At 39.7% G+C, this 15,662-nt stretch overlaps 1 protein-coding gene across 1 annotated transcript; it reads left to right on the top strand.

Annotated features, from left to right (window-relative positions):
* Positions 1–9: 9 nt before the first annotated feature.
* Positions 10–15,067, top strand: LOC104538545 (thioredoxin reductase 3-like; the record flags this gene model as incomplete). Its single annotated transcript, XM_010181779.1, has 13 exons — positions 10–144; positions 5,677–5,737; positions 7,260–7,369; positions 7,560–7,673; positions 9,521–9,593; positions 10,461–10,580; positions 10,883–11,025; positions 12,458–12,573; positions 12,682–12,907; positions 13,139–13,231; positions 13,691–13,767; positions 14,618–14,774; positions 14,960–15,067. Coding segments are annotated over exons 1-13 (1,533 nt in total), but the record flags the coding sequence as incomplete, so codon positions are not given.
* Positions 15,068–15,662: the final 595 nt, after the last annotated feature.

Raw genomic sequence — 15,662 nt, 5'->3', positions numbered from 1 at the left:
CCCCCCCCCATGGGCTTGCCCATCCCGCCGCCGGTCCAGACCCAGCTCCCGGATTGGGACGGCCTGAAGCTCCAGGTGCGGACCCTCATCGCCTCCCACCGCGTCATGATCTTCAGCAAGAGCTACTGCCCCTATTGCAACAAGGTGAGGCGGCGGCAATCACTTCGGCGCGCTCTCCCGCCGGCCTTCTCCTCGGGCTGGCAGCCGCCGGAGGGGGGGCTCTCGGAGTTGCTTCCCCTCCTCTCGCCGGGCGGAGGGTGTCTCGCCGGGAGGAGAAGGAGGCAGGCCTGGTGCGGTCCTTGTGCGAGGCGAGAGACATCTGCCCTGAGGGCGCCCGCTCGCACGCCTGGCGGCCCGCCCCGGCCGGGGGAAGTGCGCAAGGCGAAGAGGGGCGGAAAGCAAACGTTGTGGGGATGCTACTGCTTGTGACGGCGCCTTTGGGATTTGGGCAGTAGTTTTGTAGCGCTATATCAATCCCTCGTAAGTTAAATACCAGGTGCCATCCCCTGGAAACGTCCTTATCCTTATACGAACGAGCGACCTTAGCAGTTCTTTCCTCTTGCCCTGTGAGTGAAGGGGTGATAAATGTGTGGGAAGCTGTGGGCAGTGTGCTTGTTCCTCAGCTAAACAGCTTTTGTATCTGGTACTTGAAGAGTCAGGGTAGTGGTTGTGTTGCTTTCTCGCACTACATTGGTGTTCAGCTTGGACAAAGATGAGTCCCTGGGGAGGGATAAGTTAAGTTTCCTGCTGGTTTTGAAAATTGAGGGAGAAGGTTGAATCTGCAGCAAGAGTGAAAGTTCTAAATACTAACGTGTCTTTTAAAAAAACAACAAAAAGCTTATTGATTAACTGTGATGTTTAGAGAAAAAGATCTTTCTAAGCCCTGGTTATGTGTCAGTATCACAGGGTAGCTGTTATTAGTGAGCCAGAGTCATTAAAAAAACTCCAGGATCTTCATTATAATTTTACGATACCAGGACAATATAGTCATAGCCTATACAGAATCTGGGTGTTTGTCGGCATTATGATTCTTGAATGTTTACAAAGAGTGTGTTATGAAGTGTTTGTTAAACCTCATAATATAGTATTTGATGTGGCTGGTGGAAAAACAGAATTGGAACTGTGGGATCAAGTCCTGGTGTTCCTCAGTGGTATTAACAACCTGGAAAACATTCAGAAGCTGCACTCCCATGTGTAGGTTAGGTTTAGCTCCAGTAGCTCTTGTGAGGGAGGAAATATTATGATGCTGTTGTAGGAAACTTAGCTTAATATATCCTATCTCACTCACAACTTAATTGAGGTTTTGGGAAAGGAAGCTTCTGTGTATGAGAGGGCAGGAAAAACCAATGCCTCCTCTCCAAGAATGTTTTGGCAGCCATAGTATAGTATAGCATAGTGGGCAGCTCAGAGCCTCTAGAATTTGCTTACTTATTGGCTTAATGGGAATTTTAGTAAGTGAAGTAATGATAGAGTTGGAGACTTGCTCAAGTCTAGTGTAGTTGACAAAGATCTTCTCTTTAGTTGAAGAGAAACCACTTTGTTGAGGACTTCAGTGCTGTCCATTGAGAAATACTTAGCTGTGCCTGTCTGTGTTGCTTTGTGTGCTTTTAGTGATCGTAGTTGCTCAAGTGTTGATATGCATGGTGCTCAGTCCAATGTTTTTGAGATCATAAAATGACATAGCAACTTTTTAAACCTTGCAGCCTTTTCCTTCATGTGTTTCTGCTATTGCCATGGGGCTGGGCTAACACAAGGAGCTAAAGCAAAACATAAACTTGATTGTAGTCCAGTAATTAAATTCTAGATTAATATTTTTTCCTGCATTCGTTCAGAGCTTCTCCATTAGGCAGAATTACTTGCTTCAAGGAAAGAATCAGATATGAGGAATACTGTCTTGGAAAGGGAAGAATGAATATTGGGAGCAGGAGGGCCCTTTCTCATGTTCCTTTCTAGGAGGGAGAGCTGAAAGAGCTGCTGTGAATCTTTGTGAAGGAATAGGTGATAAAATTGGGGAAGGAGGTGGGAGAAGAGCTGATTGCTCTAGTAGGCAGATTTACTTTGCTTACTTTCCTGTTAAGAATGGAGAGAAAGGTAATATGATGAAGTGAACGTGTAGAAGAGGTATGTATTGCAGAGGGACAATTGGAGGAAGAAAGCTTATGAGAGAAGGAAGTCACACATAAGACAGCAAGTGATAAAACAAATATCTGTAGCAGTGTATTAACAACTCTGAAGACTTAGAAAATAGGGAAGGAATGGGAGAACAATGGGTAAAGCAGCATTCGTGCTGGCTGATCTAGTCTGTAGAATTAATGAAGTGGATATAATTTGGAAGTGTAGTTACAGCTTGGGTACTTAGCCTGTAATCACATAGTTTTGAGTTCCCGAAGACAGACGGATATGAATAGGGTGTGCTGTGTCTCTTTTACTGTGGATGGTTGTTAGCAATGTGCTTTTGGTAGAATTAATTGGAAAACTGATGATGTTTAGCACTAGTGCAGAGAACACTCGTGCTCTAAAAGGACCTAATTTGTTGGGGTAGGAAGAATTCTTTATTTCAAATGGATGTAGCCATGCTGGAAGAAAATTAAGATTGTGCTTTTCTTCAGAAAAGTACTGTGAATAAATTCTCTAAATGAATTAAGTAGTTGATTCTGTTCAGTTTAGCTAGTAGCATGACTGGGCAATTGTGCAGTTCTTTTTCTGCAAATGGAATTTATTGTTTAATTGCTTTAGCAAGGCAGTAGCGCTGAAGCAGTGGTGTTAGAATGACTTCCTTGTCATAGCTTAACTTGACTGTTCTTTAATATCTTACTACCTCAAAAAGATTAATGGTGAGTAAGGTAGAAAGGCATAAATAAAACAAGTTTCTAGTGTGAAAAATTGCCAAATCTGAACACTGTCATATGTTGAAATTATTTGAAGAGCAAAAACTGTGGTTGCGTAGAAGTTGCCGGTTATTCTAGTTGTGTTATGCTATTACCAATTATGTTCTGTATCCACAAGGGTTTCTGGTCAATTCAGCTGTAGCTATTACAGAATGTTAGCTGATATGTGAGAAAGAGCAGACTTAGGACACACCATTATTACTGAACTTCACTGTATGAAGCTTATTTCAAATGTGCTTAGCCACCCTAGTGACAGAAAGCATCTCCAGGAAGTGTTTTTTAAAGTGGTAGACCAGTTTCTCAGATTTAGAGAAATTATCTACTGTTTAGTAATATCTGGAATTTTTTCTAGTCTCTTTGTGTAAACTGGAAGGGTTTAGGAAGTAAATGAGGCCATCGTGTTGATTAGAAGGGAAGTAAATGGTTGTACCAGTGACCATACAACCTAGTATCCTGTCCCAGGTACTTGTTGGAGAAATTATATTTTTAGGATTGAGGTATAAGGAAGGAAATTTCCCAGTATGCTGCTGAAGTTCCCAGCACTCTGTGGCTCAGGAGTTTCCTGACCTGATTTTGTATTAGATTTCTTGAGTTAAAAGTTTTCAGTGGATCTTTCTTTCACTAGTTGGTCTAGTAGCTGTTTTGATCTCCTTTTAATTTTGGCTTTTACAGTGTCAGGTGGCCATAGGTTCTCTGGTTTATATAATGTATGGAGGTTTACTTCCTTTCCATTTCAGATTTGTTTTCTGGTAAATGCAGTTGTTGCAGTTTGCTCCAGTGAGTATTTCTCAGAAATCATTTCCTGTTCCCCTTATCTAGATATTACTCATGATTAGTCTGTGATACCTCTCTACTCCTCCTAATCTTTTCCGAGATGAAATAATCTATTATCTCTTGTCTGTATTGAACATTTCGTAACTTATCATATACTTGTTACTTTTCTTTCTTTTCCATTAGCACAAGAATGGTCTATTCATAAAGTGCAATAACTACTTCTAATTAGGATGCTGACATTTGTTTGATTATTTTTTTTCCCCCTCCATATATTCAGTTAAGTGTAAAAGTTGCCTAAATGCATTCTCTTAAATCTGTCCTTTCTTGAGTGTAATCCTTTCTTGTTCTACAAATGTCCTCTGGCCTGTCCTCCCCCTGCCAGTTGTTGTTGTAATATTTTAAGTTTAAAAAAAACAAACACAAAATAACAAAGCCACTGATGAAAACTTGCCTGTTACTCTGCTGCTTTGCTGCAAACTGAACCAGCAGCCAAGTAGCTAATTTTGTGACTTCCTTCCAGATTCTTAGCTTACCACTTCATAGCAGCAGTCCCTGTAAGCTTTGCTTTTCAGATCTTTCATGACATTCAGCTTGGGCATTGTAACAGCAGCTGCAGAGCAAGAGGTTTGGAATGGTTCCACTTCCATTTCCCTTTTATTCAGTCTGTAGTCATTCCAGTAAGCAAGTCTGAAGGTAGTGGTAAGTTTAGGACAAAAATTTTTAGGGCCACCTAAAGGGCACAGGTCAATGAGTACAAGTGGCAACAAGAGATACTCCAGTGATATAAAATGGGAATTCTTCACTGTGAGGACGGTCAAACATTGGAACAGCCCAGAGAGGTTATGGTATCTCCCTCCTTGTCAATAATTCAGAACTGGACCAGACAGTGTTTTGAGCAACTTGAGCAACCTTCACATTTGGCCTTGCTTTGAGCAGGGAGTTAGATCAGATGACCTCCAAAGGTCCCTTACAACTTAAATTATTCTGTAGTTGTAGATCTAATGCAATCGGTTATACAAGAAGAGCATATTTTTGTATATTACGGTTGATACATGATGTGGTAGGAAACTTGCCATGTTTGCCAAGCTTTGTTTGTCTGTAGAAAGCACTGGAATACTCAGCCTTTGGCACCAGAACAGCATGGATCATGCCAACATCAAAAATATTTTCTTTATCAAGTGGTAGTTCGGACACTTTGCCGTGTACTTTGAAGACACTCACTGAGGAACGTTGTCATCTACCTGGGCAATATCTTCCAGTGTCTTGCTGTTAGGAAAAGCTTTTTGTAAAGTCTCATCTCAATCCCTTGATGTAGTTCAAGACTGTTAGCTCTTATTCCATCCACCACAACTTCTCTTCTTCCTTCAATAAGGTAGTCAATTATTTATTTAAACAGAGTTATTTCTTTCCCAATCTTTTCTTTATGTTAAACCTAACTCTTCTTGTTCTAAAACTTCTCTGAAGCACAGCAACCAAAAGTGAAGGCAGAACTGGTAGGGATGAGCTGCCCTAGCTCTGAGTACTCTCAGGGAGTCTATTTTTATACACTTGTTTGGCAATGTTTTGTTTTACATGTTATCATCTATTTCCTTTTTACCTTTCTTTCCTTAGTACTATCAAGGAATCTGGCTGCTACTTTCTTTCTTCTTGATGTTTTCCATATGACACTTATTCTCATGGCTTTTGGTATCTGTTGGAGATAGAGAAGTCTGCAGCTATAAGCAAATTGTATATAGAAACTTTTTCTTAAGGTAATGAAACTTGTATTGGAAGGTTGCTGTGATGTGGGATGCTTAATCTGAATGCTCTTAAATAGCCTGGCCTTAGGTGAGGAACATGCAAAATCTAGTAGTAGTGCCAAATTTTACAAAAGGCACGTAGAGTGAGGCCCTCAAAGCATAATAGCTGAAACTTGGAAGTTATCCGTGTATGTCCAAAAAACTAGTTTCACCCTGAGCTGCGTATTGAGTCCTGTGAGAGCTTTGCACTGATGTCGTGTCTGTTTCTGCTGTAGGTGAAGGAACTGTTCCGCTCTCTGCGTGTGGATTATTATGCCTTGGAACTGGATGTAGTTGGTAAGTGGAAACAAAATCTGTCACATGCTGATAATGAAACTAAAAATGGGTGACTGTGCATGATTCTTTAAGCTGTCTTGAACTAATTGGAGGATATATGCAGCAATTAAATTCAATTGTAATATATGTAGAAATAACAGCAATGAGGCTTCAATATGAATTTTAATGCAGGAGGTGTTTTTAATACAGCTGAAGGCTTTGACTCTTTCTGTAAAAATCACCACCAAGCTCTGATAGAGGATGTGAGTTCTGTTTTCTTCCTCTGAGGAGCTCTGTTTTTTAGGGGGAGAAAATGTGATATTTTTTCTTCCTCAGGTTCTCTTGTGGCTTTAACTGAATAGTTAATGTTTGACTTTGTATATGAGTGACCTTCATAGGGAAAGTTGCCGAGTCATTGGAAAGAAGGGTAAATTCCAGTTATTTGACTGTTGCTAGTTTGAGGAGGGGGGGGTTTATAGCCCAAGCTTCATTAGTTTTAATACATGTATAGTGCCCTATGCATATAGTTTTTCATGTCAGTTTAAGAACAAGTAGTTTCTACCATAATTCTTAGCAGCCTCTTAATTGCACTGTTGACAAGCTGTTGATTGTGTTAACAATTTTTTCCTGTTTTCTTGTGCTTGAGCAGTGCTTGGAAAAAAAAGTACTTATTTATCGCTCCAAAGCATCTCTTCTTACTTATTTTTACTTTTCTTTAAAGTTGTGATACTGTGAACTAATTACAGCCCAAGATATGCAGAGTGCAGCACACAGCCTTTTTTTTTCTGTAATTACTCCTAATTAGGAATGTCTTTCCCTTGCAATTGCTCTCATTACTTATACTAAATATATATGGTCTTGGAATAAAAAGATTTTAGTCAAAGTGACTGCTGTAAATTCTCATACCCACATTTACTGCTGGAGAACTGAGATCTAAATTGAGCCTGTGTAGGTGTGATGATTCAGCTGACAGGTCAGGTCAGGCAATGATAATCTTAAAAACTGGAAGATTTAAGGCAGTGTGGTAGGTAGAAAAAGTGTGAAGGTAGCTTTAGGGTAAGTAGAAGAGCATGTTCATTCTTCCCATCCCCATAATCTCATAGTACAAAGCTGCTGGGCAAAACCGTGTGCACTTACACAGAGCAAAGTCCAAAGCCAGACAATTCTCATGAAAGAAAACTGTCTGTATGATCTCCTGTGACACCTGGAAAATAATCTTTGTGTAGTACCAAGTGTGACACTTGAGAAGAGACTGATAAGAATCCAGGAAATACAGAGACTAAACTCTATTACTTCAACTTTACTCTGTCCTGGGGAATTACGGCTTGAAGCACCAATTTATCCTTGGTATTTAAGCATTCTCCTTTGAGAAGGAGTTTCTGAAGACTTGCTTCTGTTCAGGAAGTCTACAAGTGCAATGCTTAGAATAGTTTTCTTGGCAGGCCGACAGTATATTGCAGTCCAAACCTGTAATACTTGGGTTGTTTTAGAAGCTTCCTTTTTGAAAATTGTTCTCTCATGTCCCCGTTTCTTTTATTCTTAGCTGATGGACCCAGTATTCAGCAAGTGTTAGCAGAGCTAACAAATCAGAGGACAGTGCCTAATGTATTTGTGAATGGAACGCATGTAGGCGGCTGTGATTCAACTTACCAGGTAATTTTTCTTTAAAAATCAGCTGGAAGTAGACAAGACTGGTGAGTAAACTTGCTGTTTGGTCATAATTAAATTTTGTGTGACTTAGTAGACTGAGCGATGTATGTCAGAGAAGGTAACATCATGCAGTGTTTGCTTGCTCAGAAATGTCTGTGGTAATTTAATTTGTTGGTTTTTTATTTTTTTACAGGCTTATCAGGATGGATCACTGCAGAAACTTCTTGGGGATAGCAAAATTGCGGAACCTTATGATTATGATCTCATTATTATTGGTGGTGGCTCAGGTGGACTTGCGTGTTCCAAGGTATGACATAAAAATTGCATCAAATAACAGGTTGTATATGAAACTTCTTCAAAAGTTGGTCTCTGTATTAATCTCAGTAGTATAAAAACAGTCTATATTTTGATGATGATTACTGTTCAACTTGTTAATTAATGAATCAGTAGTGGTCTAGTAATGTGCTCACTGAGGAAATCATGGTTTGTGTGTACCAGTTTCTAGCCAATGCCTATTTAGGTCTTGATCCTAATAGTAGGTTCTAGGTTCCTGGCTGAGGGTGGAACCGGAAGTTTTTCAAATATCTCCTCTTCATGTGTAATACACAAGCACTTTAACACTTCCAAATGGTAATCTGCAAAACCTGAGGGCTATTCTTGAAGTACTTCTGACTGTTGAGGATTCTAAACCACCCGTCATCTAAAATGAAGTGCTTTCAGCTGTTCTGCCTAGGAACTGGCTCACTTTTTATTTCTCTTTCTAGCTGCTTTTTCAGAAATAGTGATAGAGATCATGTGCCTCTTACTCAAATAGCTGTTGTTCAAAGTGCCTCAGGACTAAAATACAGATTCTGTTTTTGCTTCTCTGAGATATCTGAACCCACATTTCCCACCTCTCAGCCATGTATCTCAACCACTAGTTTATGGTTTGGGCATGGTGATGTTATTCTTGACAGCCTTGGCAATTGCTGTACAACAGTAGTTAGGTGTGCAACTTAAACTAGATGAGTATAAGAAAGGCAGGAGAAGGTGATATAGCACTGCTTCAATTGGCCAATATTAATTGGGCATTTTCAGAATACTCCGTCTTTCCTCACAGTGCCTTCTGGGACATCAGTTATAAACTTGGTGTTAATTACTAAACTCCTCATTATGAGAGAAGTCAGGTTTTCACAGAATACAAGGTAGCTGACAAAAGCTTGTTTAAGGCAGGATTGCAGTAACTGTGCAGGAGTTCTTAAACAGATTTTATGTAAGCCCTTCAAAGATCAAACAACAGGTAGTTTCAGTCAAGTGCCTGGTAATTCCTTGGCTAGAGTGTCATAGGATTATTCAGGTTGGAAAGGACATTAGGAGGATGTCTAGTCTAAGCTTTTGCTCCAAGAAGGGTGCACTGTGAGGTCCAGGAAGATTATGCAGGACCTCATCCGTTTGGGTCTTAAAAAGAGCCAGGGATGGAGATGGCAGAGCTTCTCTGGGTGAACTGCTTCACTGCTTGAACATCCTCATGGTGTGAAAGTTGTTCTTATATCCAGTCTGAAACTCTCTTGTTTCAACTTATGGCCTTTGTCTTTTGTCCCTCCACAACTTGTCAGTGTGAAGAGCCTGGTGCAGACATCTTAATGACCTCCTCATCGGTATTGGAAGGTCTTCCCACCTTTTCTCCAGGCCAAACATGCCCAGCTCCCTCACTCTTCTTGTAGGGTGTGTGATCCACCCCACTGACCATTTTGGTGGTCCTCCACTGAACTGTCTCCAGTTTATTAGTGTCATTCATTCATGAATATGCCAAGTCAGTCCTGCCCTCCTGAAAGAAAAGGAGAGCTAACAGCATAAATGTTTATCTGGGTGAGGTAGAGGAGGATTGTAAGCTAATAAGCCCATCTTGTACCTTCTTCAGACTGTGGCTTTTGACAGTGTAGGATGATATGGGTGCAGTGTTGAACACAAGCATCCATTCACAGTTTGGAGGAGAGTAATAGCTTTTGAGGGACTTGAATTTTTGGCTAATGAAGTAGATGAAGAGCCATATATGATAAAAGCAGCAAAGGAGCCTTCTGTTAGTACTAAGTATATCATGACTGTAAATGGACAGACAGACTTTCTTTGTCAAGCCAAAATTCAGCAATACTGACCTGTCTTCATCTTTTATAGGAAGCTGCTGCCTTGGGAAAGAAGGTAATGGTATTGGATTATGTTGTTCCAACACCTCTTGGAACTTCATGGGGTAAGCTTCTGTTAACTTGTATTTTATGATGTTTGACTGCCAGTGATACGTATTGACTTATTAGACATTATGGATTTGTATTCTTAGAATTTGTGGCTTAATTCCTGTAATTCTAGAACACAGATCAGTTGTTCTCCTGCTGTGACTATTTTTCTGGACAGTTATTTCTGTTCTGTGTATTGCTAACTCAAATAAGTCAAATGCCGTTCAGTTCTGTTCACTTTCAAACCATGTCCAGGTAATGTGTGCATGCATATGTTTACATTCTTGTGTTTGTGGGGTTGGTTTTTTTTTGCCTTTTAGTTCATTTAATTCTGTTTTGTGGACAACTGATCTAGGCTTCCTCTAGAACAGTGTGCCTATGCATGCTTCACCTTTCCATCATTAACAGCAGCTGCTGTCTGATGTTATTGGCAGCTGAGAATGAGTGAGGAACTTCATTGGTCAAGTTTTTTTGAGTCAAAGTATGAATGTGCTTTCATAGCTAAAGATTTGAAATCAATACGTATTTCAAATTCCACATAATAGGTGATATTAGACTCTAGGAACTCTGGGCTTTTTGTGTTGCTTATTTGCTAATCTGACTGAAACCTGAAGCACTGTGGAGTAGATATTCTGGCTCTGTTTAAGACAAGACACTGTACCCTTCTTGGCTCAATGAGTGAAGTAACCTCTTAAACTATATACAGACTTGTAAGCTTAGTGTGTTAATTGTATTTTAAATGTCTATTACAACAGAAATACCATGTTACTTGTGTGGCTGTAATAAGCCACCAACTGATATATGGGTGGTTATATGAAGCACATGATAGGAAAAGCATAAATATGCTGTTCATGCAGGTAATAACATGGTTCTTTCCATCTTAGGACTTGGTGGCACATGTGTAAATGTAGGTTGCATTCCTAAGAAGCTAATGCATCAAGCAGCACTTCTGGGTCAGGCGCTCCAAGATTCAAGGAAATATGGGTGGCAGTATGAAGAACAAGGTTAGTAAGAACACAGGACAGACCAAGACATCCTCCTTCTTGAGTCATAGAAACCTTTAGAGTTGAAAGCTAATTGTGTTTTGTTCCCTGTGTTATCCAAATTAAAGAACTTCTAGAATGGACTTACTTCAGAGAGTAACAAGTCAGGTAAATATTAGCATGGTAGAACAAGACTAACATTTGTCTTCATTACTGATAGTGATATTTTCTTGTCTTATTCATGGAACATCATGCTATGTTTTTTCTTAAAGGGTTCATTGTACTTTGATTTCATTAAATAGGAAATTAATGTCTTGTTTCAGTTAAACACAACTGGGAGGTTATGGTAGAAGCAATTCAAAACTACATTGGTTCTTTAAACTGGGGCTATCGAGTCTCCTTAAGAGAGAAGTCTGTGACGTACCTCAATTCTTACGGGGAATTCATTGAACCACACAAAATTAAGGTATGTACTGTGTTTAAAACATTTAGTTGTGTGAGAACTCATGTTCTAAGACTGCGTTTTAAAATCCAACAGGGAAAAGGCTTCATCTCAACATTGCTTACTTAAGTCAACTAAAGTTGAAAACTCACTTGTGAGATAAATTATTGATTCAAATTATTACTGTACTTTAGTACTTGCCACAGTGTTTAGTAACTGTTAGGTAAGAGTAGTGTGGATATCTGTAAACTTACATCTTGCATGAACAGAATAAGGTGGTCTCAGCTGTAACTTCATGACCGAGATCAGCAGCCTGAGTGAGGAGGGGGGGAAAAAAAAAGCAAATCCAAAAAAAACCCCAAACCAACCAACCAAACAAGAAAAGCTTTAGCTTTGTGATTTTGTCACTTGGAAAATCTTCATACTAAAGCATAAAAATTATTGAAATTAAATTCAGATTAAGCACTTGCGTAACAGTGCTCCTAGAACCTTATGCTGTATCAGCATACGGATTACACTGTCGGTTTTGCAAGACAAAACATGTGCTGGCAATCTTGTTGCTAGTGATCATATGGTGGCAAGGTTAACTTGGAAGCAGTGCATATTGAAGATGACTCTTTGGTTCAGTGGGTGTAATTGTCTGTTTTCAGTATGGGTTTATGAAGGCTGAGGTACATGTGTTTTGTACCAAGAGACTAGCACTTAAAAGATAGTAGTATGCTCAATTTACCTCATCTACCAACTGTTGTAGCATTGAGGTATGCAGGTCATGTACTTAAGTGTCCTTAGTCTAGAAATGAAGTAGAACAGAGATTTTCAGCAGGTTGGACTAGATGACATCCTGAGATCCCAAGCTGAATTACCTGATGCCTCGATGAGGAGGAAGTTTCCCTTAATCTGTGTTGGAAAATTACTAAAGAGCAAGAATGAGCATCAGATTTTGAGAGATGCGTTGGCAAGATGAAATTTCCCAAGTACAAGGGCCTCTAGAGGTCAAATTAGTTTGAATTAGTTTAAGATTGGGTCTTACGCCCTCTAAAACTATGTAACTAGATACTTTTTTTAACTTCTACATCAGCCTAAACTAATTGAAGTTATTCTGTCACTGGCATTCTGTTGGCCTTTTATTGGAAAGGGAGGGCATTGGGGTCTTAATTTGTTGTGGCTTTTTGTACCTTGAAAGTAAAGTTCTGAACACCTCAATCTAAATGAGTAGTTGAAATGGGCAGGATTTAAAGAGTAAGTGATTTTCAGTTCTCCTAACAACTGTGAGAAAAGCCTGATAGTTTGTGACCTGCATGGCTTCTCTAAAAGCATTAGCTCTTGTTTTAAACTGCTTGTTCTTCATTCTTCAACATATCCACAATACCTAAGAGGAAGATTACATAACTTTTTAATTTTATGTTAAAACATGTTCCTACGTTAAAGACTTTTCTATCTGTGTCTATATAAACAGGCAACTAATAGAAAAGGACAAGTAACCTATCACACAGCAGAGACTTTTGTCCTGGCAACGGGAGAAAGGCCTAGATACTTGGGTATCCCTGGTGATAAAGAATATTGTATTACAAGGTGAGATGAAAAGGCATGATGGACTGGATTTTGTCTGCTTTAGTGTTTGCAAAGACAAACAAGCTTGTGTTGGAAGTACCTTGTGACTTACACTTCTTTTCTTTTTAGTGATGACCTCTTCTCCCTGCCTTACTGCCCTGGCAAAACTCTCGTTGTGGGTGCTTCCTATGTGGCTCTGGAGTGCGCAGGATTTCTCGCTGGTCTGGGGCTGGATGTGACAGTGATGGTGCGTTCCATACTCCTTCGGGGCTTTGACCAAGAAATGGCAGAAAGAATAGGTGCCTACATGGAAACGCATGGCGTGAAGTTCATCAGGAAGTTTGTACCTGTGCAGGCAAGTGCTTTCTTTAGGTTTCTTCTCTCCATGCAAAGTTACTTTAAACAGCACATGTAGAGTGCGTGTGCTGTCTGAGAAGACTTTGGCTCTGTACAGAAATAAATGTTTCATGAGATTAAGCTTTTTTTTTTACTGCTGAATGATAGATTAGTAGGTCAGAGTTTGAAATTACAGTGTAAGTGACCTCTGCTGCTCGAAGTCATTCTGAGCTTGCAAATATTTCAACAGGTTGAACGGCTGGAGGAAGGCATGCCTGGAAGACTGAAGGTGACAGCAAAGTCTACTGAGGGACCAGAAATCTTTGAAGAAGAATATAACACTGTAAGCACTTCTGGATTTGAAATAACTGAATATAGCAGCACATGAAAATGTATTAAGATACTTGAAAAGTTGTTCAGGAAAAAAGGGAAGGGAAATCTTGCTTAAAAAATTGTTCGTATAAATTACTGGCAAAAACAAATACACAAAATTTCAGTATTCGTCTTCAGCTGAGCCCTGTCAGCAGAGAGGGTGGAGACTTTACATGCCTGGAATTTAGTTCATGTGAACAGTGTTGTTTCCTTTATTTTTGTTCTGGTATTAATATTTTGCTGATTGTTGCATCTCGGAAACAATTTGCACATGGAAGAGCCTGACCTGTTGGGAACTCTTTCAGAAAGTTTTTGAAAAGTCACTTAAATTGTATGCTTCCATTTTTTCAGAAGAAAAGACCAAAGGAAGTGTTATGCCGATTACACTTTTCTTACATAACATTATTGCATTGAATTTTGCTTTTTTCAGGTTTTGATAGCTATTGGTCGTGATGCATGTACCAGAAACATTGGTTTAGAGACAATTGGTGTCAAAATCAATGAGAAGTAAGTATTGCTCAACTCCCCTTAAAGCACTGAGTGCAATGACATTTTTTATTTTACCTCTTTAACAATACCTCATGATGCATGCTTGCTTTAAAAATCCTTACTCTCGTACCTGGCAATTATGTGATCCTCTAAAACCTTTTATCTCCTGGGTTTGACTAAACTTGTTCATTAAGTTAATTTCTTTAATATGTATTTCATAAAAACTCTTCTGAATGAGAAAATATGCTTAATATATTTGCTTAATTTACCTAGAAACTACAGTTTAATATTCTGTTAAACACTTCATTCAACTCACGTGATATGTTAATCTAGAGATTTAAAGAGGGAGTAAACTACTCACTTCCTACAGATTTAACTTTTTGCTTGTTTCTCCCTGATGTCAGTGAAAAACTGGTGCGAAGGAAGAGACAGCATTATGTTGCTCATGAGAGAGAAAAATTGAAATCAGGTTGCAGCAGCTAACAATTTACCAAGCCAGCTTACTTAAACATGAGTGACATTGCAGCTCTTGTTTCCCCATAGGGGAAAATGTACATTGCAAGGTGTATAATAATCAAGTAAAAGATCATAAGTCTAAAGTTGTTGATTAACTTCTTCGTCATCAGATGCATGCATTGCTCAGGTCAAAACTGGCCCCCTGAATACTGACTTCAGCCATGGGTCAGAGTTGGAGGTAATTGATGCTCTGAAGAGTTTGCAATTGAAATAAAGAAAAGCATTAGCATATTGAGTAGAATGCGTTCAGTAGTTAGAATAACATCTTCGTAGCAGAGCTTCTCCCCTGTTCTGCTGAGCTCTGAGGAAGGTTATGATACTGAACTCTGTTCTCTCTTTCTTTGTTTTAAAGAAATGGGAAAGTACCTGTAAATGATGAAGAACAAACCAATGTGCCTTATGTTTACGCTATTGGGGATATATTGGATGGAAAGCTTGAGCTTACTCCAGTTGCCATTCAAGCAGGGAAACTGCTTGCCCGCAGGCTTTATGGTGGTAGTTCCACAAAGGTAAAGCTATAAGAATGCAACTTCAACTTTTACCTCCAGATTGCAATAACGTGAATTGATTTGTCCACTTGACTGTGGGCACTGCATGTGTTTTGTAAAATAAGAAGTGCTAATACAGCTTTTCCTGTGATGTACTGTGTAGAACTTGCATAGTCTAAATATAAATTTTGTTCTTTTATTTTTAGTGTGACTATATCAATGTACCAACGACAGTGTTTACTCCTTTAGAGTATGGCAGCTGTGGGTTAGCTGAAGAAAGAGCCGTAGAGGAATACGGAAAGCAAAACTTGGAGGTGAGAGCACTCAAGACTTGTTTAACTTGTTGCTCTTTTAATTGAGTGTTTAAATCAGGGGTGCATGGTTTAAGTTTTCCTCTGAGTCAGATCTCATGGTGGGAGTTTGCTGTAGACCACCTAACCAGGATGAAGAGATAGACAAAATATTCCATAGGCAGCTGGGAGAAGCTTCACGGTCGCTTCCCCTTGTACTTGTAGGGGACTTCAACTTCCTGGATATCTGCTGGAAATATAACACAGCAGAGAGGGAACAGTCCTGGAGGGTCCTGGAGTGTGTGGAAGATCACTTCCTGACACAGCTGGTGAAGGAACCGACAAGGGAAGGTTCCCTACTGGACCTGCTGTTTGCAAACAGAGAAGGTCTTGTAGGGGATGTGGTGGTTGGAGGCTGTCTTGGGCATAGTGACCATAAAACGATAGTTTTCTGTACTTAGAGAAGCAAGGAGGGGGGCTACAGAACTGCCACTTTGGACTGCTGGTGGGCAGACTTTGGCCTGTTTAGGGACTTGGTTGGCAGAGTTCCTTGGAAGGCAGTTCTGAAAGGCAAAGGAGTCCAGGAAGGTTGGATACTCTTCAAGCAGGAACTCTTGAA

The sequence above is a fragment of the Mesitornis unicolor genome, unplaced genomic scaffold (genome assembly GCF_000695765.1).
Source record: "Mesitornis unicolor isolate BGI_N332 unplaced genomic scaffold, ASM69576v1 scaffold6293, whole genome shotgun sequence".
Classification (NCBI taxonomy): Eukaryota; Metazoa; Chordata; class Aves; order Mesitornithiformes; family Mesitornithidae; genus Mesitornis; species Mesitornis unicolor.
Note: the sequence above shows the minus strand (reverse complement) of the source record. Positions and strands in the feature narration are given on the sequence as shown.